At 35.4% G+C, this 26,796-nt stretch overlaps 2 protein-coding genes across 4 annotated transcripts in view; both read right to left on the minus strand.

The window, feature by feature from the left end:
* The window catches only part of LOC145674499 (uncharacterized), a 57,048-nt gene that overhangs the window by 16,704 nt on the left and 13,548 nt on the right, over positions 1 to 26,796 (minus strand). The window contains exons 2-3 of one of the 3 annotated variants that reach the window (XM_081744650.1): positions 19,847 to 21,910; positions 12,837 to 12,967 (exon numbers count right to left, since the gene is read on the minus strand). The exons of 1 other annotated variant lie outside the window; for it this stretch is intronic. In XM_081744650.1, coding sequence (XP_081600776.1) covers positions 12,964 to 12,967; positions 19,847 to 21,318 — 1,476 coding nt within the window. In that variant the 5' untranslated portion in view covers positions 21,319 to 21,910 and the 3' untranslated portion in view covers positions 12,837 to 12,963. Of the gene's footprint in view, positions 1 to 12,836; positions 12,968 to 19,846; positions 21,911 to 26,796 lie in introns of those variants that run through there. One more of the 3 variants, XM_081744648.1, reaches the window with a different exon arrangement.
* On the minus strand, positions 8,424 to 11,468 carry LOC145674500 (uncharacterized). Its single transcript, XM_081744651.1, has one exon. The coding sequence runs from the start codon at positions 11,366 to 11,368 to the stop codon at positions 9,629 to 9,631; it is 1,740 nt and encodes a 579-aa protein (XP_081600777.1). The 5' UTR covers positions 11,369 to 11,468; the 3' UTR covers positions 8,424 to 9,628.

Here is a 26,796-nt window from a genome sequence, read left to right on the forward strand (position 1 = left end):
GTCGGGATTTTTTAAAAATTGATCCTGTACATTTTCTTTAAAAAAATAAGAATCAAGTGGTTAAACAAAAAAAAATGGTGAGGGGTGCATGGTTTCTACGGATTTTTATGGTTCATCTGATACTATGAATATAGCGCCATTCTCAGTTTTACGTAAACTTTTCAAACTTGAAACTGACCAACCTTTAAAATTTAGTTATGTGCTTTCATTTAAAGCTTAAGGTCTTCCAACCTTGAGAGACAAAGTGTAAAATATTTTCTCCAGGCGTATACTGAACATGTTGTTGCTGGTCTGAAGGAAGAGGGTCATGAAAATTCTTTCACATTACGAAGGTGGTGTACTTCGAAATTTATAGACATAATAATTTTAAATTGGTGGAAAATCGTCAATGTTAACCAATTCCCTTCACCAGTATCTCCTCTGATGGTGAACAACCCTCATATCTAAACACTTCCGTATGTTGGCTTCATGGCTTAATCATTGGCAAGAACCAGCACTGAAATCGGGCGTTCTCTGCGAAGAAACTCATTCTGCAGTGGCTCTCACAACCTATGCTCTGCTGGAATTGACATTGAATTGTATCAATGAGTTAAGCATGCAATATGTATTAATAGACAAATTTGAAACTAATGCACTAGAAGTTCAATTTGGATTGTACAGGCAATTGGCAGAATATCCTCAGTAGTGAATAAAAAAAACTATCGAATATTGTAATTGCGAAATTGCAACGTTAAATATGCTAGGATTGATGCACAAATTTATAAGGATATCGATTTTTTTTTTGCAAGTAATGATGACTGCAGATGACATCTCGGGTGTTAACTATGAAATGCCAATAGAGTTGTACATAGGAGGACACTGTGCAAGTGCAGCGCTAAAAAAAAGTGAAGTTTTCTTCCTGCAACCAGTATCTTATGTCAGATGTTCCAATGGATAATGCTGTAATGTGCAAATTAATTTTAACAAAAATGATCTAGATGGATTGTTACATCCAGAACAGTGTGTCTCAGAGCAGTCATCTATGCACATATAGTTGTGAAGAAATTAACTTCATCGTGAATGGAAGCAAAATTCTTGCGGGCAACAAATATGAAACACATTGTTTTACGAAGAACTTTAATAAATTTCAAACGTGAATATTCTCGGTTCTGGGGCACATGTGTAAATGAATGTATTAAGGTTATTGAAATAATAGTGGTAAGTAGTGCAAATTGTCTCTTGAACAATTATTGGAAAAACAAAAACAATGAAGTGTCTCACAGTCAGAAACGTAATAAACACGCCGTCAAATATACAAAACTAAGAAAAACTAAACTCTGAAACAATCTTAAAGAGAAAGTTGTGGATAACTAGTATTTTGAATCCTTTGATGAAAAACCTTCATTTTTATATATTTTCCTTGTAACTATGTTCATTATAATTAGTACGAGCATACGCAATTTGCTAATTTCCTACGTTTTTATTTTAAAGTGGCATTTTCCGAGTAACTAATTGTATGATAAAGTTATTATTACAGCGAGAAAGTACTTTAAGAAAAAAGAACACTAGCAAATCATGTATCATTAGACGCATAAAGATTCATCTGTATTTTCCCGTAATAAAAACTGGATTTTTAATGATCTGACTTCTCCAAATTTATTGAAATTTATCTCTCCTTTCGAAATTTAATTTTTGTGTTGTAGAAGTTAAAACTTTTACAATTAAATTTACAAGTATTAAACTTATACATTACAGTAATTTTTAAAAGATAAATTTGAAGTAATCAGTAAAATCAAAGCATTATAAATCCTGATCATTTTTAATAAACTAGAATAAATCTCCAATAAAAGTCAATGGAACTGCTCACTAAGATTGTGGCGGTATCTGTACCGTTATAGATAGGTGAACAATTTGTTTTCTGCCCTTTTGATTGTGTCTCAAACAATAGAAGTTGTAAAATCATAATTTACAAAAAATGTGTAGTTTCTTTCTGTCACCCGTTTGAAAATCTCTGCCGCCATTTTTTTCATCTTACTGAGCTAATAATTAACTGGATAGCTGGATAAGTTACGCCAGTGAAGGTAGCAGTTAGGCCGCTCGTCAACTTATTTTGTGTTTGAATTATGTGGAAACAAGAAATCAGAAAAAAATCGGGAGTAAATATATACCGAGCGAGTCAAAAGTTCCTTGCCCTAGGCCAGTGGTTCTCAGACTTCCCGATAACGCGGACCCCCTGTGTATTCGGAAAGTGATCCGCGGAACCCCTTGTAATGCTATCTGTAATTTCACATGGTACTAAAAACTATGCTGATTAGAATTACCACTGACAAAAAAAAAAAAAAAAAAAATCAAGAAAAATATTGCAATATGTGATTTATTCTAAAGATACATGATTGTTTCCTAGTGAACGAAATTTCAACTGGAAATTCAGTAACTTTCAAGACTGAAAATCAATGCACTTTATATTTTAAAAAGGAAATTCTCATGATAAATAATGTTCTTAAATGTGAGGTCACTAATGTGAGGAATGAAATTCTTCCTACTTTTCCATAATTGCACTGAAATCCGGAATAACTTTTGTCACCATTAATCTTAGGTCCGATTCCACAGTGAGACAATTTTACTTTCAGACTTTAATACTGGAAAGAGCAGAAAAGGTCTGTTCACATAAGTAAATGGTAGGGAAAGGCATCAAAATTGTGCAATGCCTTTTTAGACAACTCTTCATACTTACAGGACAGAAATTTACTAAAGTAGGAAAACATTTACATTTAAAACGTAAGTATAATTTCTAATTGCTTTCTTTTTAGTAACTAAAAAAAAATACTTCTTGCAAAACCGCTGTGAGTTCCATTATTTCATTTTCTAGGCGTCGCGGACACCCTGGCTACGTCCCACGGACCCCCAGGGGTTCAAGTACCCCACTCTGAGAACCACTGCCCTAGGCCAACTCGGTAGCTATTGAAGATATTTAAAAAATGATAAGAGAACATTTTGATTGCGAAGTGTGGGTTTTCAATCTAAAATGGCGCAACTTTCGTAATCGGACCAACCGTTTAAGCTCGAAACTGGTATAGCACCCAATAATAAAAAAAATGCAACGTTGCCACGTAAGTGGAGGATAAGATGGAATGAAATAATCTGGAACGTGAAATACCCCTGGCCAAGGAGAACAGAACAGAGAGCAAATGAAAGAACAAGAAACAGACCTATTTGCAGGGCTCACGACAGTGGCGTCAGCACCAAGAGGTGGGAGGGGTAAGGGGAGAGGAGGTATACGAGGAAGACAAACAAATGAAAGTAAGTCGTGTCGTTTTCTGATATTTTTACTGTGAGAGGTAAGGGTGCGGAAGCCAATATCCCAACTGAAGTCGCCTGTTTCTATGGCCGGCTCCTATCCTTGATTTACAGATTTAGGTATGTGTGAAAGGAAAGGGCTAAGGGCCGAGGTCACAGCGGCCCTGTTAGATAAGATGAGGAGTGGGGAAGGCAGCAGTCCTGGGCAGTGTAGAGACGGTAGCATTCCGGCATTCCTCTGGTGGTACTGCAGAGTCATGGAAAACCGCAGTCGGGATGACTGGATCGTGTCATTCCTTGTGTCCATGTAATTGTCTATCTCTGGTGTTTGCTTGTGTATATTTTTTTGTATATGGTTATTATTAGTAGTAGTAGTAGTATGATTATGTAAATTGTGATTCGGGTCTAGCAACTGGTTTATGCGTTGCTGCTATTGATTTTACGCACTAAGTTCTGTCAGAGCAGTATATATGTGGTGTTTACTCAAGAAGAAACAACGGGTCAGCAAATCCAATGAACTGATGGTCTTTGATACACTTTAACAAAGTTGGCAAGGTCACAACCTGTACGTACACAGATCATTTTTCTGAGTGAATTTAATCGTTATCACCAGAGTACAAGCGTGGAATTAGTACATAACAATCGGCGCTACCTTTGCCACGCGGTTATTTGTTCGTGAGGTGTCTAATGCGACCTCTCTGGATGAATTCAGAGTAGTTCTGTGTTATCAATTTCACATGTGACACGTGCGTTTTGAAAACGTGAAATGTATCCAATGCAAGAAAGAGCTGAAATAGTGCTCCTTCATGCAGCTGGAATGAGTCAACGGGAAACAGCAGCAGAGTATCAAGGCCTCATCCAAATAAGGTAGCACCTTCCCACCAACTCAATTGGATACTCATGGCACGGTTTAAAGCCCTAGGTGGCGTGGCGGACAGGTCCCGTCGTGGAAGACCACGAATTGCAACATCCTGCGACATGACTATTGATGTGCTTGCAAAGATGGCAGTTATTCCTGAAATACCAACACGGAAGATTGCACAAGACGCGTCTATATCTCAGAAGTCGGTTTTCAGAATTTTATCACGTGAATAGTATCATCCTTACAAAATACAATTGTTACAAGCGTTACATGGGGATGACACAGACAGACGAACAGAGTTCTATGAGTGATTTCACCGGACACGAACACAACATCCTATGCTGGAGGCTGACATTCTATTCAGTGATGAGGCTACTTTCCACCTCAACGGCACAGTCAAAAGACACAACGCTTCCACATTACGGCCGCATAGTGCGAAAATGGCTCAACGAGGTGCTTCCTGGCCGATAGATTCGTCGATGGGGTCCCGTGGAATGGTCGACCAGATCACCCGAGCTCACACCATTAGACTTTTACTTGTGGGGGTATGTACAGTCTGTTGCGTATCGGAATAGACCCAGAACCGTAGAACAGCTGCAGGAGAATATTCGGAACGTGTGTAGAGCAACTACACCACAAACACTCCGGCGTGTGCGTGATAGTGTGCGACGCCGTACTCGTTTGTGCCACAAGCAGGAGGTACACCAATTTGAGCATCTAATGGCATAGTGCCCAGGACTGTTGCGTCTGGAAGCATGTGCCTGTGTGCGTGAGGTATGTACACTCATGTCCAAAATTATTGTCGCATGTCTATAAATATGTTGTTGTAGGAATATAATTTAATAACGAATTTGGCCGGTATTTCTTATAATGCTAGTATCTGTGTAATCGGCAAAGACATGTATGTGACAAATTTTATGTCAAAAGAACAGTAAATAAGAACAATAAAACGAAAACAAAACTTTCCTGTCCATTTAGCAACATTTTGTTTTACGCATTCTAACTTCCGAATTTATAATCCTTTTCCTCCCTGCAAAATCAATATCAAATTATATTCTTACAAGAAGACACTTATAGATATGCGACAATCATTGTGGACATGAGTGTACATATCTTCTCACTAATATGTACAGTAATCCTGTCAGAAAACGACACGACTTATTTTCATTTGTTTGTCTTCTTCGTATACCTTCTCTCTCCTTCCTTCCCCCTTTTGGTGCTGACGCCACTGTCGTAGGCCCTGCAAATAGGTCTGCTCCTTTGTTCTTTAACTGCTCCCCTTTTTATTCTCTTTGGCCCAGGGTATTTCACGTTCCAGATTATTTTATTCCACCTTATCCTCCACTGGCGTGGCAACGTTGCATTTTTCTTTATTATTGGGTGCTGTACGAGTGTACAGTGGTCTAGACACCCTTCAAATCTGGCCAAAACTTCAAAATTCGAAATTATCACAAATATGAAATACCTTACACGCTTAATAAGGAAACATGTAAGGTTTGCAGAAATAGGTAGAATTTCGTTCAGCTCCTAAGGGTTGGGCCTACAGTTAGTACCAATGTGAAAGATTAAAGTCGGTGGCAGAAGGCCATGTATCCACACCGGTAGCAGGCCCATAGTTCGTGATGTGAAAACAAAATAATGTTTCGTTGTTAGGCGTCAACAATGATTGTACAGAACATTGTTATACATTCATAGTTCAAGACACATACATAGAACTCTAATATACTTTCATGTACCAGTCAATATGTGGATAAATAAAATTAGATTGAAAATCAAAATTGATATACTTACTATTGTATTTCATGTAGAGTTTTATTTTGAGTCCAGCCGAATCCAGTTCTACTGTGTGTTGGATGTGATAGTAGAGAAAAAAAAAGATCGTTTCCCGTTTTTGCCCGATCTGGCTTGAAAGGCATATTTGTATGTGAGTAGGGTGATATTTTTGCGAGTAGTATTTAGGCTAATGGCTGTTTTCATTGTCATTCTTGAAATGTCATACAAAACAACACGAAGTAGGCTTCTACAAGTTTTGCAGAATGAAGGAAACAAATTCACCAAAAGGCAACATCGGATTGGTTTCCATGATAGAGAAACGTCCACAGAATTCACTAGTAGTATGATAAAGAAACGTCTACCGAATTGACTAGTACAATACATTGTACTAGTGAATTCGATGGACGTTTCTTTATCAGCGAAACCAATCCGATGTTGCCTTTTGGTGAACTTGTTTCCTTCTTCATTTTGCAAAACTTGTAGAAGCCTACTTCGTGTTGTTTTGCATGACATTTTAAGAATGACAAGGAAAAACAGTCATTAGCCTAAATACTTGCATGAGTATTACCCTACTCACATACAAGTATGCCTTTCAAGTCAGATCGGGCAACAATCGGTCCTTTTCTCTAACAGATAACATCCTCTACTATCACATTCAGCACACAGTAGAACTGGACTCGGCTTGACTAAAAATAAAACTCTACATGAAATTGAATATCAAGTATACCAATTTTTGGTTTTCGATCTAATTTTATTTACCCACATATTGAATGGTACATGAAAGTATATTAGAGTTCTATGTATGTGTCGTGAACGATGAATGTATAACAATGTTCTGCACAATCATTGTTGACGCCTAACAAAGAAACATTTTTTTTGTTTTCACATCATGAACTACGGGTCTGCCACCGGGGTAAATACATGCCCTAATTCTACCGACTTAATCTTTCACACTGGTACTAGCTGTAGGCCAACCCTTAGGAACTGCACGAAAACCTACATATTTCTGCAAACCTTACGTCTTTCCTTATTAAATGTGTAAGGTCTTTCTTATTTGTGATAATTTCGAATTTTGAGGTTTTGGCCAGGTGTAGAGGGTTTCTGGATCACTGCAGTGTCTAGCTTAAACGATTGGTCCGATTACGAAAATTCCATCATTTTAGACTGACAACCCACATCTGCAATGAAAATGGTCTCTTATCATTTTCTCATATCTTCAAATTTACCGAGTTGGCCTATGGCAAGGGACTTTTGACTCGCTCGGTATATATATATATATATATTGACTCCGTCTATAAAGGCTATATGAGATTTTTGTTAATATTGTTTAAAGAAGCAATACATAAACTTTAAATAGTAAAACCGTAATAGACTTTTATTTGAATTATGGTATAACAATAATTCCCCTACCCGAATTCAGTATTTACTTGCGGTATTAATACATGCTCTGAGATAATTCTTACATAGTAACATAATTAGTGTGACATCACTCACCAGTGGGAAGGCCTTATAATATAAGTGGTGTTATCACACCCTAGGTTCACGTAAACACTAAGCTACAGAACCCCAACAGATACGCAGGGTGCTTGGATGTCCAAGTTAGCCTTTCTTTTACAGTAGTCGGTTGAAGTTTAGCGTCCATTTGAAAACCGAGGCTATAAGAGACATGGATCTACAGCTTAACGTGGGATCGAAATCACAAAAGCTCCAATCGGGAATCGAACTGGGGTCAAAGACGCGACCTTACTGATATGATCAGAATTTTCTGTAATCATTGTAACTTGCACTTCACGTCCTTGCTCCATATTGCTATACATGTAACATTTTTCAGGAGGGAAAGAAAGACTGGTTTATTATGTCCTCTTTCCTTGAATGGCTAGGAGATCTACCACCATTTTGACAAAAAATAAGATTAATATCGGTATTCATATATGGATGCTTGATGTACCCAGATCATGATCCAACAAATTATGGGCAGTTTCATCCTAAGCAACTGATAAGCAGTGTAATATAGGTAAATATCTAAAGGAACACGGATAAGAAAATTGCTATATTCAAACTAACATTTACAAATTATTTTCCCAATAAAGTATCTTTCAATATAAGCATAGTACATGTTCCCTGCATTCCTTCGTGTTATGATTGTACGACGAGCACTGGATATAAGGAATACAAAAACCAATAAACTATTCTTTCATCTAGCTAATTTTTAACTGGTCCAGTCACTTAACCCTAGAACGGTTGGGCCGGGTCTGAGACCCATCTACTTATATTTTAAATAAAATTTTCAACTTAAAGTTAGCGGTTTGAGTTGTAATTTCGTATAGTCTACTGAAACGCCCGATAAGAAACGTTAGTGTCGCAAACCAGTATGATTTGTTGTTAGTTTGCTTGTAATAGAGCTCTGAACATCGCGTGGGCCTCTCAGACCCAGCCCGACCGTTCACGTAACTTTTTTTTTTTTTTTTTTTTTTGCTTGTTTCAAGAATGTTGTAAGAAGTTTACTTTTTTATTGTGATTACCTACTCGACATATTTTAAGTGTGTACATACGAAGAACATCTCAGTTGGTATTTTGAGCAACTTTAGAATATAATGGAACGTAAACCAGTTTTTGTGAGTGACATTCATAGAATTTCATATGATTATGAAAGTGAACTGGATAACTCCGATGCAGATCCTGATTTTGAATTATTTATTGAACATGATAGTAACAGTGTGTGTGGTGAAGATGACAAGAGTGAAGAATTGTTATCTGCTCCCGCTGCTGAGAAAACTCCACCCACTCCGCCATTAGATAACGCCAAGAATGAAAACTGAAAAACTTACCCTGACATTCAGTACCTTTCAACATAGGTGGTGTCTTAGGTTATGTTAAATAAATTTATAAGTATTCTTTACAATATTACGTATCTATAACAACATTTAAGCAAGTATTCTTTTTTATATAATTTTGTAGAAAAGCTCATATAATTTACTAACAAAAATATGTAAAAAAAAAAATTACATATATTTTTAACGAAAACATCAGTTTTGAGCTGAAATGCTTTTTTCTCCTTTAGAGATACTTCTAATTACAAAAACTATGTTTTAATTTATAAAAAATACTGTTTACAAATTAGTTATGCAATTTCTTGGGTCTCTCAGACCCAGTCCGACCGTTTATGAAACTTTTTTCCGCCCGACCATTGTAGGGTTAAGCAATAACATAATAATAATTTTGATTTAGCTCTCTCATCTGCTTTTGAAAACAATACATCTCCTACAGTAATTAGTTATTCGCAAGTAGTTTCCTGATTTTGACTCTAACAAAAAAATGAAATTTTCCTTTTTCTCCCAGAAGAAAAATAATTACATAAAATCCTTGTACTGTAAGTCTTAATCGTCGTCGGGCTGGGTCAAATTTCAATATTAAATTTTCACCTGCCAGCACACGTATATTTACAAAGTTAGGTGTAAACCACCTCTTTTTGCAGCGCTTTAAAGCTTTCTTGATACTCCTTAGAACTACACCTTAACATAACAAAGTTACCAATATGCTATTTAAAATTATAAATTTTGTTATTATTCAGACTGAACACAATACTAAAATTATTTAGTAAATACATAAATAGCATTATCAAAGGGGAAAACCACACCGTAAACAACTATAATTATTGCAAAACTAACCCCCGATTAAATTCAAAATATTCATTACGATGTAATCCAAATAAGATATCTATTTAAAATTTTCACTATCAGAAATTTCAGATTCTTCAGATTCCAAGGATTTCTTACGTAAGTGTATTTGAATATGGTTAACTAGAGATACCTTAGTTGTAAAATTATTTCCACAAATATCGCAACTAAATTTTTTCTCCTGTGAAAAGTGTATCGTCATATGACCTTTTAAGTATTTCTTGATTAGTGTTTTACCACAAATTTTACAGGAAACTCTAATTTTCTCTCTTTTTGTATGTACTATAGCTACATGATTTTTCAGTCTAAATGCAGTACAAAATTTTTTTCCACAATATTTACAGATATGGGACCAAGATTCGCGATCAGTATGAGCTGATAGTATATGTGCTTTCAGACAACTAGGAATATTATATGTATTCCCACATATGTGACAAATGCATGCGTTTTCCTTAAAATGGTGCTGCATGTAATGTTCAGCTATATGTGTTTTGAATTTAAACTTCTTTCCACATTCGTTGCAGGAGAACTCAGGTTTATTAGAATGGATTCCTTTGATGTGAGTACGTAAATTTGTTTTCTGAGTGAATTTAGCATTACAGATTTTACAAACAAACGGTTTCAACCCAGAGTGTATATTTAAATGAGTTTCTAAATACGGCTTACTCACGAAACCTTTACCACACAGATTACAACAGTACTTTTTCCTTTTCTGAGAATGAATGTCTTCATGAGATTTCAAACTACATTCTTTCACAGCCTTCCCGCAGGTTTTACATATAACATATTTTACCTCCGTGTGTAAGTCCTTCATATGCAACAGTAAATTATGTTTAGACGAGAATATGTTACCACATAAGGAACATTTCACTATCGTTACTTTCAAATGGACAATCTTAATATGATTTTTATAAGTTTGTTTTAGTTTAAAAGATTGTGGACAGTAAATGCAATTGAAAGCTTTGAAATTATTGTGTTTACCATTCATATGTGTTTTAAGATTAGATTTTTGCGTAAACCTTTTCCCACACTTCTCACAGCTGAATGGTTTGTAACCCGTATGTGTTCTACTGTGAAGCTCAAGATTATGCCTATTTGTGAATGACTTATAACAAACTGGGCATACGATACTGAAATCGTGTATGCGTTTATGTGCAATCAGACTTTCCTTATACTTAAACGATTTTCCGCATTCACTACATAAGAAAGTACATTGTTTATGTTGTCGAAAGTGTTTATCAAACAATAACTTGCCATAGAAAATTTCATTGCATATTCTGCATATTATTGTATTTTGAGAGTGCTTTTCTACATGGAGCTTAAAACTATTTTCCTTCTTGAATAGTCTTTTACAATATGTGCAACGGTACTGTTTTGCACTATGAGACAGCTTGTGGTTCCGTAAAGTCCATCTTGATACAAAACATTTTTTACATACTTTACAACGGAATGGTTTTTCTCCAGTATGTGCTCTAGAATGAATCTGTAGTTCTGAGTTGGTTGAACATGTCTTTTGGCATACATTGCACAAGAAGCGAGAAGTGTGGGTACGTTTATGAGCTTTCAACGAACCATATACCTTGTATGATTTCAGACATTGAGTACATTTGTATTTGTATTCAGGGTGTGTTCTCGAGTGGCGCATGTAGTCATCCTTACAATTAAAAGAGTAGGAGCATACGTCACAGTTGAAAACCTTGCTTCTACTTTCAGTGGTGGTTGATTTTCTTGATGAAGTTGTCTTCACACTATTGTACTCGACAATGCCAGTATTAATCATGTTTATCTGGTTTTTGATAATATTTTCAGAATCATTCTCCCCATGGCACAAATTATCATTACTTTTCACGGTTGTTCCATCTTTCAATGAGAGACTCAACCTTTAACGGAAGAAAAAAATGCCATGTATTTTAATTAGAACACGATAGTTGGCTAAAACTATATATTGGCTAATCACAAGTGAGATAATACGAGAACCATCAATGAAAAATGATTAGAAGAGGAAATGGTGAGTATCAAAATAAAAATGAAAACAAAAACTAATGTCACGGAGGACAAGAATAAATGTAGAGCAAACAAAAAATCCATAAACTTTATCAAGATTTAGAATTGAGCTTAGCAAATCGTATCGCAAGTTAATACTAAATTTAAGAACTCTCTACACCAATAATTATGCTTGATAATATTTCTAGAATCATTCATCAATTTTAATATTGCATCCTCTTTCAGGAAGTCAGTGATTTAGGCGATTTAGGAATGTCCTTCTAAACTGAATAATGCAGGCCAAAACATCGAAATTATATATACATATGGTTAGGAAACAGAACTCTCATACTCGAAAGCACCAAACAAAATGAAACAGATCATTAAACAATACAATTCCTATAGCTCTAAATTTATACTGAATAATAATTCCTATGCACTAGCTGAATGATTAGTTATAAAATTGTCAAGGGCAAATGTTAAAACATCTTTCGTTCGCTCCTACAGTGCACGACACTAATAGTACAGAGGTAAGGAAGAAAATCCTGTCACTTTTTGTGGAGATCTGTGTTCAATTGGCTTCCACACCGTCAGCTGAGGGGGCACGATAGCTCAGTGGTAGAGCGTTTACCTCCGGAGCTTGGGGTCTCTTATTCGACCCCAGTTTGCGCGTGTGGACTTTGTGGAGAACAAACACCGTGCTCGCGAATTTTCTCGGGGTTCTCACGTTTCCTCCCACTTTCTTCATTCCACCATTTCATTCATTTCTCATTATCACCGTCTCCTTTAGCCTTATCGGCTTAAACGTGGGACGTGAAACTTAAGATTTCGTTTTATTTCACCGTCAGTTGAATGCGACTGGAAATAAGGCGAAGGTCAGTTGTAGGTGTGGGTATATCCAACATACTATCTGGTTGTTTCAGCTCAGTTACTTGCGAAAAGACAGACTGAACATGTGACCTTCACAGAGCGTCATAAGGGTGCGTATGCAGTACGAGTTCAAACTGGAGTCAAACACCGCTGCAGCAAAGCGGAAGATATGCTAGGCCTTTCGTGAGGGTGTCGTGACTACTCGGAAAGCGCGGTTTAACAAGTTTAAGGACGGTGACGAAACACCCGAAGACCAACACATGTACAGTACCATGCAAAAAAAAAAAAAAAAAAACTGCAACATGCGAGTTTAAGTTTATTGTGAAACTACGCCTAACAACATACGCAACCAACCTAATGTCTTCGTGGCACTAATCACGCCAGGATAAACTTCAGCTCCGTTTCCTTGCACACTTCGTTTGGAACAAGAAATGTACAGACCACTTGACTACAAAACACAAATTTCACACAAGATGGAGTGATAGAATGAGCTTATCCTAACCTCTCTTTTCATTTCACATTTCAGCTTTAAAGAGAGAGAAAAAAGTGAAAGAGATAAGAACTAAAAAAGAGAAACATGAGAAATACAACAGAAAAGAAAATGTGCGTATATATTGACAAATTACACATGTACTTCGAACGGGACAAATTTTGTTGAGCCATATATAATAAATGGGAGAATCAGCAAACCACAAATACATAATTACTGGGGCAACCCGAAAGCATAAAAAGCATAATGGCATTTTACATATATGGTTGGTACCTTGAACATGGGTGTGGTTGTCTAAGGGTCCAGAAGAAGCTAATTTTAAAAGCATAATAAAGCATAATTTTAGAAAATAAAGCTTAAAGCATAATTTAAAATATATAGCACAATTTTTGGAATTTTTGGAATTTTGGAACAGAAATCAAAAAATTTCTGTTTAACTGCATCTTTCAAATACTGTATTAATATTTTTTAAAACCAGTACTTACAATGCAAAATCTTTGAGAACATAACAATGCAACAATGAAAAGCTTGTTTTTCGTTCTGTATACTTTCGGGGTAATCCTTTGAAATGGACGAAAAGAAAGAAAAGAAAAAAAAGCTTCCCGCCAATAAGGAATAAACAATATTTTTCCTCTGAGTAGAACTGCGCAGTTATGAATGATGATTTCACGTGTACAAAAAGTGCACAAGAACATCACACTATATTATGTGTACCTCTTGAATTTGAGCACTTTCTGTATTTTTATGGTGGCATCTTTTACATTCCATTTCTGTGTATATGCACCTCTAAAGTGCACCCAAGTGATAAAAAAATGACTCGAGTAAAGCATATCTCTTTACAGTGCATTAAATAGGAAGTCCATTAAATATGAAAGAAACTGGTTGCATAAAATATTAATAAATAGATCAAGATATTTAAAGAATATTTAATATATAGTAAATATTATACATTATACACGATTAATGTAAAACAATGATTGAAATTAACAATAAAGCATAATTTGGAAAAAAATAAAGCATAATTAAACAAAAAAAATAAGCATAATGTGGGTTGCTCTCATAATTAAACATACGGAGTACTATATTACACACATTTATCTAAACAAATAAAAATGCTCGGAGGAAGTTGAAAATTTCTTAAAAATTTCAACTATAACTTAAAGAAGATATTACTTCTCTATTGTTTTTCCTCGTAGCATCCTCTACATGGAGAAATGAGAGAGAACATCTTAGAGATTGCACGTATATAACAGCGGAAACTGCCGAATGGAAAAAAAATAGTCCTCGGATGGGATTCGAACGCAGAACAATAGCATTAGAGAGCACACACTTTACCGATGTAGCTATTATCACACTGCTAACCTGTTCCTACATCATTAACCATGAAATCTGGAATGGAATCTGCAGAAAACTAGGTCTTCCATGTTGACGACAGACCACCTATACAATATGTCTAATTGTTACTTTAAAAAGCTATATATCCACATGCATAGAATAAGATCAAATGAATAGTTAGTCAAGATGATGTTGGTGCCACCTAATTACTTATCACTTTGCCTGTCTCTCTCTACCTCTGATTATAAAAATCAGAGGAAGAAGAAAAGAAAAATATAGAGGTGAGAACACAGGAAGAGCAAGCAAAAATAAAAGTTGGAGGTAACTGAATGTCAAGGAGAAAGAGAGACATAGAAAGAAAAATGGAGCGAAAAGAACAAAGGGTTTAACACACATCCGAAAAGAAGGTTCACAACTGTGCTATATATTTATGGTATTGCATATTACTTTTCTTCTAAATGGCTTGCTAAGTGACAAATATTAATTTGTAAAAATGTGTCCAATGCCCACGTTGTCTTGTTTTGTCATCGCCTTAGTGAAATATGTGTGTTTATGGAAAATGATAAATCACTAATTTTCCCACAGCAACCATCCATGTAGTGTTGATCAGTGGCGTAACTAGTTTTACTGCGCCATGGATCGATAGATTTACTCATACCCACCCCCCAGCCTCACGCATTTCAACTGTTGCGTTATATATATATATATATATATATATATATATATATTACACCAACCTTTGGCTAGCTGCAGGCTCCGCCAACAGACCTCTGCTATTATTCCTCTTATGTATCAGCTTTTGCATCAACAGTGAATTTCGTGCATTTGCTTCTCAGTCCCTGATTTTGCTCAATTGGAAAGCCTAACGAAAACGTACAAGCATGCCGCGTTCCAAGTTTTTATTTCAACTCCGAACACCGAAAATATGAGATTATAGGTCCAAAAAGGCCCATTGAAATAACAAGAATAATATTTATTCCCTTTACACTTCCTAAAAAATAGAAATATGCACTTGTGGCAATTTTTCTGTCGGTTAGTCCCGAAAAGCTACAATCCTGTAAAATTTAATCATTGTAGCCTTATAGTTAGTACCCAATAATTTTCGTGTGTAAAAGGTGTCCCATATTAATAGCATAGGAAAGATTTTTCAGTTCCCCATAAAACCACTCTAAAGTTGGATTTTTTTTTTATTTCTGGTGATCTGCTTAGGTAGTTCTAACAAAAACGTACAACCTACCGAATTTCAAGTTTTTAGTCAAATTCCAACCGTTTTATTCTACCTAAAACATGAGATTATAGGTAAAAAAAAAAGACCCATTTAAATAACATGGGGAAATTCTTCATTCCCCCTTTAGACCCCTAAACGTTATTAACTTTTGGCAATTTTCCTGTCGGTTACTTCCGGAAAGCTACGATCATGTCAAATGTCTACTTCCCATATCAACCTGAAGTACCTCTTTAATTTACGTCAGTATATATATATATATATATATATATATATATATATATATATATATATATAGGATATTTGAAAACAACAACGACAACGCTTGGGAAGTGATTCCTGATACCAAGATAAAAAATATAGACCAAAGTGGGTGCACAAATGCTTCCTTTCGGAGTTACAGGCTTCCGAAAAAATTAAATTTAAATGTCCATAGCTCCAACACTGTGGAATCTACCGTAGTCGGGTCAAGACTTCACTTAGGAACTACTGTGTGCCCTATCGAAATATCCATGTTTCAGAATCTTGCTTTCCTTCCGCAACAGTTTTTACAGAGGTAGTTGGTGAGTACTTCATATTATATACTCGTAACCTAACCCCCTCTTTAAAAATTGTTGTGTGAGTACCTTAGGGTTCTGAAACATTGATTTTTGGATAGGGTACGTATTAGTCTCTAAGTCAAGTCTTGATCCAACTACGGTAGGTCGAATAGCATTGGAGCTATGTGCCTTCTTTTTGGATGTGTGTTGAATCCTTTGCTCTTTCCCCTACATTTTTTCTTTCTCTTTCTATGTCCTTCACTTTCTCCTTGACATTCAGTTACCTCCAACTTTTATTTTTGCTTGTTCTTCCTGTGTTCTCACCTCTATATTTTTTCCTTCTTCCTCGATTTATATAATTAGAGACAGGCAAAGTGATGAGTAATTAGGTGACATCAACATTTGTCCATGTAGAGGATGCTACGAGGAAAAACTATAGAGAAGTAATATCTTCTTTAAATTATGGTTGAAAATTTTTTAAAAATTTCAAGTTTCCCCGAGCATTTTTATTTGTTTAAATAAATGTTTGTAATATAGCACTCAGTATGTGTAATTATGTATTTGTGGTTTGCTGATTCTCCCATTAGTGGTTCATAACAAAACTTGTCCTGTTTGAAATAAATGTGTCATTTGTCAGTACATACGCACATTTCTTTTGTATTTCTCATGTTTCTCTTTATTTTAGTTTTTATCTCTTTTTACCTCTTTCTCTCTTTAAAGTGCAGGATGTGAAACGAAGAGAGAAATGGGTGTACGCTTAGCCACCAAGAAGCTCCTTTTATTGATTACATGTATTTACTGTATGTTATTTATGAGAAAAGAAAAAAAATGGAAACCCATTAACAACACTTTACCTTTTTCCTCTTTTATTTTTATTTTTATTTTCTTTCTTTCTTTTCTTTTCTTTTTTTTTTGTATAGAGTACACACGGTTCAAAACATTCATTTACCTCTAATTTCTGAATCAATCTGATTTGCTTCATTTGATTCAGGCAACATTAACGAATGTACAGAAGAGATTCCAAGATTTATTTGGGTTTATTACTGAATATAGTAAGAGGATTTGATATTTATTATATTGATTTTTATAAGCACTTATCAAATGTCAAATACTCGATCTCAAAGGATGATGAGAAAATTTTCGTAGAAATTCTACTGAAAGCATAAAATTAAAATTGGCGCTAGTTTGCTTCTGAGCCTGCAGTGGCCAATAAATGCGTCCGTGACATATTGGTCAAAATATCCAATTTGTAATTCACAGATCCGTCTTCGAACCCAGACCATGCAACTTCCTTATTTTTAATTCTACTATCCAACTGGTTATTGAGCTGAGCGAAGCGAAGCTCTTATACTCGGGTTAGCCGTTTGGTTGTCCGCGAACTCCTCCTAGACCGTTTGGCCGATCTCAACCAAACTTAGCACGCTGATAGAGTATGTCGTGCTGAGGGACAACATAGGTCGAAATCAAAAATCCGATGTACCATAGAGGAATAATCAGCGAAAAACGCTTCCTCCTAGTCCGTTTGGCCGATCTCAACCAAACTTAGCACGCTGATAGAGTATGTCGTGCTGAGTGACAACATAGGTCGAAATCAAAAATCCAATGTACCATCGAGGAATAATCACCGAAAAACGCTTCCTGATTACGTAGTTTAAGCTCGCTCAGCTCATTTCATTGCAATCGGGTATATCCATTGCATTCCTAGTCATAGTTAATATTTTGTTTACCTGTTTCAATACAGCTTGATGTCGCTCTTAATGCAATAAATATAAAATGGTCGTAAGTATGCACTAAATCTTTCTAGAATGGGTCGCAGGTTTAATCCTACACCAAGAAATCCTTGCGTTTTCCATCAATAAACTGCAATTTCATCCTAATCATTTATAATTTTATGCATCATTAAAGTGCAGACAAAATTCTATGAATGAAGAAAGAGAGAAAACGTTTCACAAAAAGAACATTTTATAAAAGTATTCCCATGAAATACTTTAATACGAACTTCCCATGAAAAATCTTCGAATCGGCATTCATTGCTTATGTTAAAATTTATGTTAACGACAGTCTCAAAATTCGGAACAACTTGTACCCTGGTTTTTGAAAGCATAGAGAAACCGCAGTTTAGTACCTAGGTATGTTTGGAATAACATTGTTGGTTCTATCGAATGAAATCTTTTATATGATGAATATTCGATCGTTAAATATAATTATTGTCACTATTAATGATTCTTATACGTCTTGCATTTTTAGCTCGATAATCTTGAATTGCCGCAATAAAAATTGATATTATCCGATATCGTGTTTTTTTTTTTTTTTTTTTTTTTGCAGTATCCTCTTTTATGCACATAACCGCCCCCTCCGTCGCGGACGCGCCCAATTCATATGGACGCATCCCCTGCTGCTATTCTTCCCTGGTTTGGCTAGATAGTATATTCACTTTTAGTTTCACCTAGCATAAATTGGTTTAAGCTTTTTACTTAGTCGGTTTTGAGCCATACATCCGGATGCGAATTTATACCCGTAAGGGGAAATCCTCCTAGAGTGAATCTGCACCTATGAATGCAACCCCTACCCTAAAAAGTAATTTCTAAGGCACAACGAGTGAGTTTCGTGATGAAATAATTATAGATAATACGATAGCACGTAATCAATTCAACGGGACATCAGTTTGCACGCATATTACTCACCTGTCCTCAGATATTTGTAAATTCTCCAGGCTAATAATATCTTAGGCAATCATTTAAAGCAAGAAAAATAACTTAAAAAAAAAAAATCTCACACTATTCTAACCCTTCTCAAGCTGACGAACCATAAAAATTACTTTTTTGGCTCCTAGAGGCCATGAAACGTGTAAGTTCGTTGAAATCTCGAATCAGAAGATGAACTGGAATTCCTATGTATTATTTTGACTTCCCATTTTTCACGAGAACAATTTTCATATCATGCAGTTATATCAGTAACTACAAAATGGAGCACCGTTTAGCGTAACTAATACTGACGTTAAAATGGAGGAAGAGAGTTAACCGTGTATTATTCCAATAATAATTCATACTTTTAATCCATACGAACACTCTGGTAATCCCTTTCCATTTTCAAGCTATATTTTCTAATGAAAATATAAATTAAGTAATTCTACGGCCTGCGTAACGCGGAGGTTCAATTCCGCATTCACTAAAGCTCTCTACTGACTTCTTTTCGCAGGCAACTGAATCCACTTTCTGATGAAGACTCAATTATTGTGTTGAAACTGTTACGTGATTATGTGTTTTATATTATTACATAGCATTGCTCAGTTTGTTGGTGTGTTTAGTTTGACAAAACGGAAACAAGGATTGACAGAATGGTTATTGAAAAAAAAAAAAAAAAAAAGACTTTATAAATTTTTCACCCTAATGATTACAGAATTGCACGCTTCGCTTTTTACGTCAAAATAAAAATACATCTGTTGTTTATGTTTTCTCATTGTTCTGTGATTAATGAATCACGGTTTAAAGACGTTTATTCACGAACAACAATAATTAACTTTCAAACCATTTAAAAATTAAACGCAATTCATCTTTTCTCTTTGTGGGATCAGCAATGTGTTGTGATCAATGCTTAGAATCTTAAAGATATTTATTCAGGACAAGATAACTTTATTTAACATCTTAATAAACTAATATTCTTATGAATTTTTGCTAAATATTCATGTCTTGTAGGCCCCTCTGAAATATCTTGGGTACATTTTAGGCATAAATGCATGCATATTTTCCAAGTTTTTAGGTCATAGAAATCCAAACCTTAATGATTAAAAATAAATATTTTTTGAGACACACTTACCCATTATCCTCCAAAGTGCTTGAGTTATCCGAACTTGGGCTTGCCTCTGGTTCATTAAGGGTTTTAACAGAATCCATTAAGATAGATTGTTTACTTTCGAGGTGAGGTTCTATTCTTGATACCTGGTATTTCACCTTAAATTCTCCCTTTTTTAAACAATCTTCTAGAAATACACGGGCATTCATATTCATACCAATAAACATTTGCTTATTTCTTAACTCCCCATCATTTGAAGCATTATAACATTCACCGTAGATTGTCTTATTACCACTTTTAGTTCTGTTAATTTTGGAGGCACTAGAACAGCTGTCGTGGAACTTATTTGAATTAAAATAGTAATCAGCGATTTCCTTCATATACTCTGAGGGGAATTTTAGCCTTTCAACAACCACTCTAAGGCAGTTTAAAGTTTTAATATTATTCCCAATTTTATTATCACGAAACTTTTCATTTGGTGCCAAATCACACTCTTCTGGGTCATGCTTAGCTACGGCATTTTGGTATTTGACATTGTTATGAGTTTTGTTCTCAACAAATAATGGAGTACATAATTCATTTTTAGAACCCACATTATTTATTATTTTCAACTCTGATGCTGAAATTTGATCCACCTCATTTTTAACATGGCACTTTTTAGCGTCTAAGCCGCCAAATTTACGGTCACTTTCCTCTTCTCCAACGAAGTTGAGAGATCCATTGTCTATATCACATTTATTCATTTGCTTTAAAGTATTGTACGATTCTTTACTAACTAAATTACTTTCAACTTCCACTTTAATATTTTTCAGTATGAGTACTGGATCTCTCTCTATATTTGTGTATCTTTCAGATGATGGTATTTCTTCTAAATCTAATGAATCTTTTTCATTACAAGATTCTGCACAATCTTCCTTACGCTTCAAATATTTTTCGGAACAACTTGTTTTCCGCTTGTCGATTTGGTCAGATGTAACTAACTCATTTCTTTCAAAATCCAATGCAAATTGTTCTTCACTAGTTCCTTCTACGGTCATTTCCTCGTTCGGTTGTAATTCCGAGCTATGTATTTTTTCTTGATGTGATATGGAAGTAAATTTCTTCTGAGGTAAGTCATAATTATTACGCTCTTCTGGTTGCAAAATAGATATGCAATATACTTCATGGTATTTATTCTTGGGACAACTGCTACTCCCATTACTATTACAAGGATTGTGGTTACACTGTATTGTTGACATCTCATTTCCAAACGAAATGTCTTTTGAGTTGCTTACAGGTAATGCTGTATCGCTACGACAAGCTCTATTCTCTTTTTGCACTATTGGCACTTCTCTTTCAAAGTCTTTTGAAGTATTCCTTTCGTGTGATATATCGGTATCGCAACCTAGAATCCCATCATCTACCGTTGACTGTTTTGTTTCAGGGACACTGGTTTTGAAATTGATATCTGATGGTGATGTAACAAACGACGTGCCATTTTCCTTCAGTTCCGACATCTTTCATTCATAAACAGTAACTTTCGAATTGATAACAGAAACAGTTACTTACTGTATTGATTTTAAACAATTTAAAGTAATTTCAACAGACCCACACACACTCTGAAATTCAAGAACATTACTTGAAAAGAATATTAAGTTCCGTTTTCTTCAACAAAAAGAATGTCTTTCATAAGAATCAGCACATTTCAACGTAACGAGTATATTCTGTCTATCGGAAATATGCGTAAAGTGTTGTTCAAAAAAATCTGGCCAACCAACTGTCCTTAAAAATCCCTTTACACTTACCAACAGTTGGAATTAAACAAAACTAATGTCATTTTCTTTGGCCAATCAAGGTCTCTATTTAGATCCAAATAATAAAATTTCCTACAAATCGTTGCTAGAATATTGCTTAATGCAAGACATGTTGTCAACACTAGAAGAAGGTTTTCTGCAAACTGTCCAGAAGAAACAATCTAAGTGCATAATTCGTTTGTTAACCATTTAGCAAGTTGAAGAGGTTCCTTTGATGTTTTGTTTCTTCATTTTCTCACTGAGCGTTTGTAGTCACCTGAGAAAAGTATTATATTCTCGCTTCCCGCGAATGTTCCTGAAAGAAAGAGAAAATGCAATTAATCTATACTTTAAAGAGCCATGTTTGTTGCAAATTTAATTTGATATCCTGACACACTATAAAGAAACGAAAGAATATGAAGAATTTGTTAAACACAGTAATTGGAATAGAAAAGTAAACTGAGGGAAGTATTTAAATTAGATATATTTAATGTCGCACTCCATATGGCCAATGCCTCATCTTAGCAATTTCCTTGAATTTCTACATGATTGATCCAGTGGAGAGTAGGGCTTTATTATAATAATTATATAAAGGTTTACAAAGTCTGGTTTTAGAATGCTTCACGACTCCATAGTCGAGGAAAGTAATAATTCATATTCCACTTCTTTGCTGTTCTTTTATAGCCATAGACACCGCTCCCAGAAGTTAGAGTTCCTATTCCCCAGTAAGGTAAAGTGAGAGCTCAAATAAATATTCTGAAAACCAAGTTACGGAACAACTTTAAATTGTGCCCTATTAGAATGGGGCCACTATATTCTACACCCAAATATAACCAATAACTTAAAATATATTTTTGTGTTTCGTTAGCTAGTAGTTGTTTTAGAAGAGGCGCGGGGTGTGCAGTCAGTAAGATGTATCTTCTTGGCGGCTTGGGTTTGATCCACGGTGGGTGTGAAACTTTTTGTAGTTTTATTGCCGCACAGTAGTCATAATTCCATAAAACGTGGCCAAAAGTCGAAAAGTAACTTACTCTTTCTAGAACTCAGTGCATAGGACTTTTTGAGATTGCTGGTATCGAATCTGATTATTGGATCTCTAAAGTAAGACCACTTTAAAAACATTACTAGGAGGAAAACTACTCCATTGTATTTCGTGATGTAATTTGGATATGATAAACTCTACATTACGTTTCTTTTTTTTTTTCATGTCATTTCGGGTTTGTATAATTTCCAATTTCGCCTCCAAAGGCGCTGGTCATCGAAGAAATGAAAACGAAATCTTTAAGCTTAACGTACCAAGATTATACCAAAGTAGACGGTTATAATGAGAAATCAGTGAAATGGAGAAGGTGGGATGAAACGATAGAACCGCGAGAAAATCCACGAGCACGGTGTTTGTCTACCACGAAGTCCACACGGCGCGAGCTGGCGTCGAACCAGGGACCACAAGCACCGCAGGTTAACGCTCTACCACTGAGCCACCGTGCCCTCTTGGTCACCAAAGAGGTAATAATGATGTTTGTTGTTGCAGAGAAGTTATTCTGCGTGTCGAAGCCACATTCCGTGTCAATGGAAAGGTTAATCGACACAACTGACGAATTTGGGGAACAGACAATCGACACAATCATTGCAGTTGAACAAGATTCCCCAAACCTCAACTTTTTTGTGCGATATTACAGTGGAAGCTCTACGGACCCATTTGTTTCACAGAGGACAGTGTGACAGGCATATCCTACCTGGATATTCTCCAACTTTGGTTAATTCCACAAATGAATGAAGCCTCTGATAATTATGTGTTCCAGCAGGATGAACCAGCACCTTATTATCAGAGTCAAGTTCGTTCATAACTCAATGATGTCCTTGCATAATGTGGAAGATGAAGATCAGGTCCTTTGGACAACGCTTTTCTAAAGCAGACAATCTGTGGCCAGCCTGTACGTATATATACATAGCACGTGTTTCCTTTGCTTATAACAAAATAGATTATAATTCATGAGTTGTGTGATTCGGGCTGTCTAAAGATTTAAAGCGAGAGACTGTTAACCAAAACAGACGATTCTTTCAGCACGAAGTATATGTTTTTGGTGTAAATTAAGTCATTATGAAACATTTTCTTTCCTTACCAGTGTGAACGTTTAGAACCTACCATGAGTATCTTTTTCTTAATTCACAATTTCACTTCAGAAACAAATATAGTCTTCCGAGTGGATTCCAACCTTTGACCTACGATCTATAAGTTAATTTCATCGCATTTTACCACTGGACCTTTTTTCGTGAATAATATTATTCTGTTGATAATTCAAGTAGACAGACTGTGAGTAAAACTAGGGATCGTCGAAATAGGGTTCAATTTTCCTTATTTACTTCAATATATGCAAACCAGTGCTTAAACATAACTATTCAGATTCTGCAGACAATGTATATAATTACCTGTTCAAGGAAAAAGAATGTTTAAGAACTCATGAAATGTTAAAATGTTGTCCTGATGATCTGTGAGTTCAGAGCTGGAAATTATTATCACAGAATTCATAGAGGAGTGCAATATAAAAATATTTTCAAAACAGTTAAATGCCACGTAAATCCCTTACTTACATCAACTATCTGTATGAGCTATAAAAAATAAACTATAAAAAAGAAAAATAAACAAATGCTGGGTAGCTTTTACAAAACCTTTCTTCGGGATCCCGTCAGTTTGTTCTATTTGAAAAAAGAAAACTCACCAATATCGACTAACAGTCTTTTAAGAAACAGTAGCAACATACGGTACACATGTAGGTCCAATTAGATATACGCGGCCTTCACAAAAAGTTTGTTGTAAGTTTTGCGGCGGATCTCAAACAGAAGAAAAGTACCTCGCTCGTGTTGTATGCAGGAAGTGAGCCCTCGAGTCTAAACACTCTGAAGTCCCGAATTTCTGCAAATTTTAAGGTAAGTTTTCAAATTTTAATACATCTTTTCCTCGCATTAAATTTGGAACCAGGGAGCTTTCAATTCTCCCTTCGCCCCGAAAATAAATTCCAGTGTAGTCCCTTGATAAAATGAACCATATGTTACCATGCAAGAGCAGAATAATCTTAAATATTCTTGCTTTCATCCTGCTGATTTCGATCAATTTTTCTTAAATTGCTCCTTTGTTTGCCTTCAATGAAGCTAACTGGGCAACGCCATGTTTGAGGAAAACGTGAACTGACAGTGAAATAAGAAACACATCACATGAAACAAATGGTTAGTCAGTGCAGTCTATTTCTAGTTCCGATGTTGCTCCTACTTACAAGTCGATCTTTTTACGGTTCCGCGTTAAAAGTATAAATCACATATTAACTTTGCGACTTAAAATTACCGTATTTTATCATATGGTAGACATGTTATCTACACGTACGGGAAACTAAATTATATTATGCGTTCAATAATATTATCGTTCAATTTCTAACCCTGTCTGCGACATAAATTCAGGGAAAATGAACCAGACATAAAGGGAATTCTTAAGGATCGACGTTAATCTTTTGGACTTAGTTTTTAACGGGGCGTCTAGATATTCCATGGCCAGGACTGTACAATTAATCAAAATATTTCGAGATCTTAACTTTTACATATATAGTAAGGTAGAAATACGAAATGGAAAGATCGTTGTTTACAACGTATTACTGTATAAGAAAGAGATGACGAAGTGTAGTGCTATGTCAAAGTCAAGGCACAGTCCTCATATAGGTGTTGCTAACCTGTGCCACACCCAAGGAATGTGATTCATCCAATATAGTGTTTATCCACTAACCTCGTCTATGCTTATGACAACAGTCGCAGAACTGTCTACCCCCTACGGACGTATCCCATCGGTGCGACTCAGTCTTCTATCCTGTCCTGAATCATTTGGACTGCATTCGTGCTTTTCCCTGGCCAGCTAGCACAAGTTGATTTAGGTTTTAAAGTTAGTTCATATTTTATGCATTGCTGGTTTTATGCCATTTATACGCATCCTGAACACAATCTGCACCCAATAATGCAGCTCTTAGCAAGTCTTCAGTGTAGGCACTCCATTCATTTGATTCTTTCAAAGACCTGATTCCACGGAACAGTTCGTTTTACGTTTGATGCTTCTAATTCATCTGTAGAGTGGCTCGTGAAAGAAATCACATCGGTGAAAATATGTTCTTCGCTTCAAAATACTAATTCTTATATACGACAATCAGTGCATCAGATAATTTTCTTCCCATAGTGTTGAGCAGCAGTCACAAAACTTATGAAGCTTCTGAGCTAAAAACCAAAAGAACTACCAGTTTTTGCTTTTATTTATTTATTTAATTTATTTATTTTATTTTATTATTATTATTTTTTTTTTTTTGAAAAAGTTACATCTGTTTATTGCCTATAAACTTACATTATCAACGTTAGCCAAGCGAAGAAATAACGCATTCTACCGAAAATGTGCCAGCAAGCTACTAGTTGCTTGCGATTGACAGATTGGCGATCACTGGTTTAAAGCGATAGAAGTTTAAATTTCACAAATATGACTTCCCACACGAGCCACTTCTAAATATTTCAATAACTATCAAGGCACGAAAGGCAGAACAAGCAAACAAACAAAAACTACATCATAAAGAACACATGAGAGCGGCAAGCCTCCGACAAAGAAAAAAAGTACAACTGTCGAAAATAAGAACTAATATATAGCAAATATGTATCTTAAAGTAAAAATAATTGAACTATAAAAAGACAAACATACTTGAAATTTTAATTTGTGGAATACAGCTCGCCAGCATGCTTTATGAAAAAGAAAACTTCTTTCCTCCAACAGTATAATCACCACAATTTTTTTTTTTTTTTTTTTTTATTTGACAGATAACAGTCAAACTGAAGCATCATCCCTTGGGAGCAATGTGTACAGCTAAGACTTCCTTTTAAATGACACCAAAGATTCTCGATGTTTTAACTGTATGGCCCGGTAGTCGGATCGACGATGTTATGAGAATGACTAACAGTTAAATGTCCCTTTTCACCATAATCTAAACAAGTATAACCTTTCTAACAGTCAGTTATAATAGAACTCACGTTCTCGTGTATCGAAATGATGTCCAAAAAATTCTTTGCACTTCTTTCATTATTGGGGCACTCACTGAGGAATATATGGCCAGTATTTCTACAAATACTGCCAACAATCTACACTTGTTTCTTCAACTTCCACACATTGTACTTTACATCATGCAA

Source organism: Thermobia domestica, chromosome 17 (genome assembly GCF_964235325.1).
Source record: "Thermobia domestica chromosome 17, izTheDome1.hap1.1, whole genome shotgun sequence".
NCBI classification, from domain to species: domain Eukaryota; kingdom Metazoa; phylum Arthropoda; class Insecta; order Zygentoma; family Lepismatidae; genus Thermobia; species Thermobia domestica.

Excerpts from the sequence above, each read along its gene's own strand:
- LOC145674500 (XM_081744651.1), bottom strand. The coding sequence starts at position 11,368 with ATGATTAATACTGGCATTGTCGAGTACAATAGTGTGAAGACAACTTCA.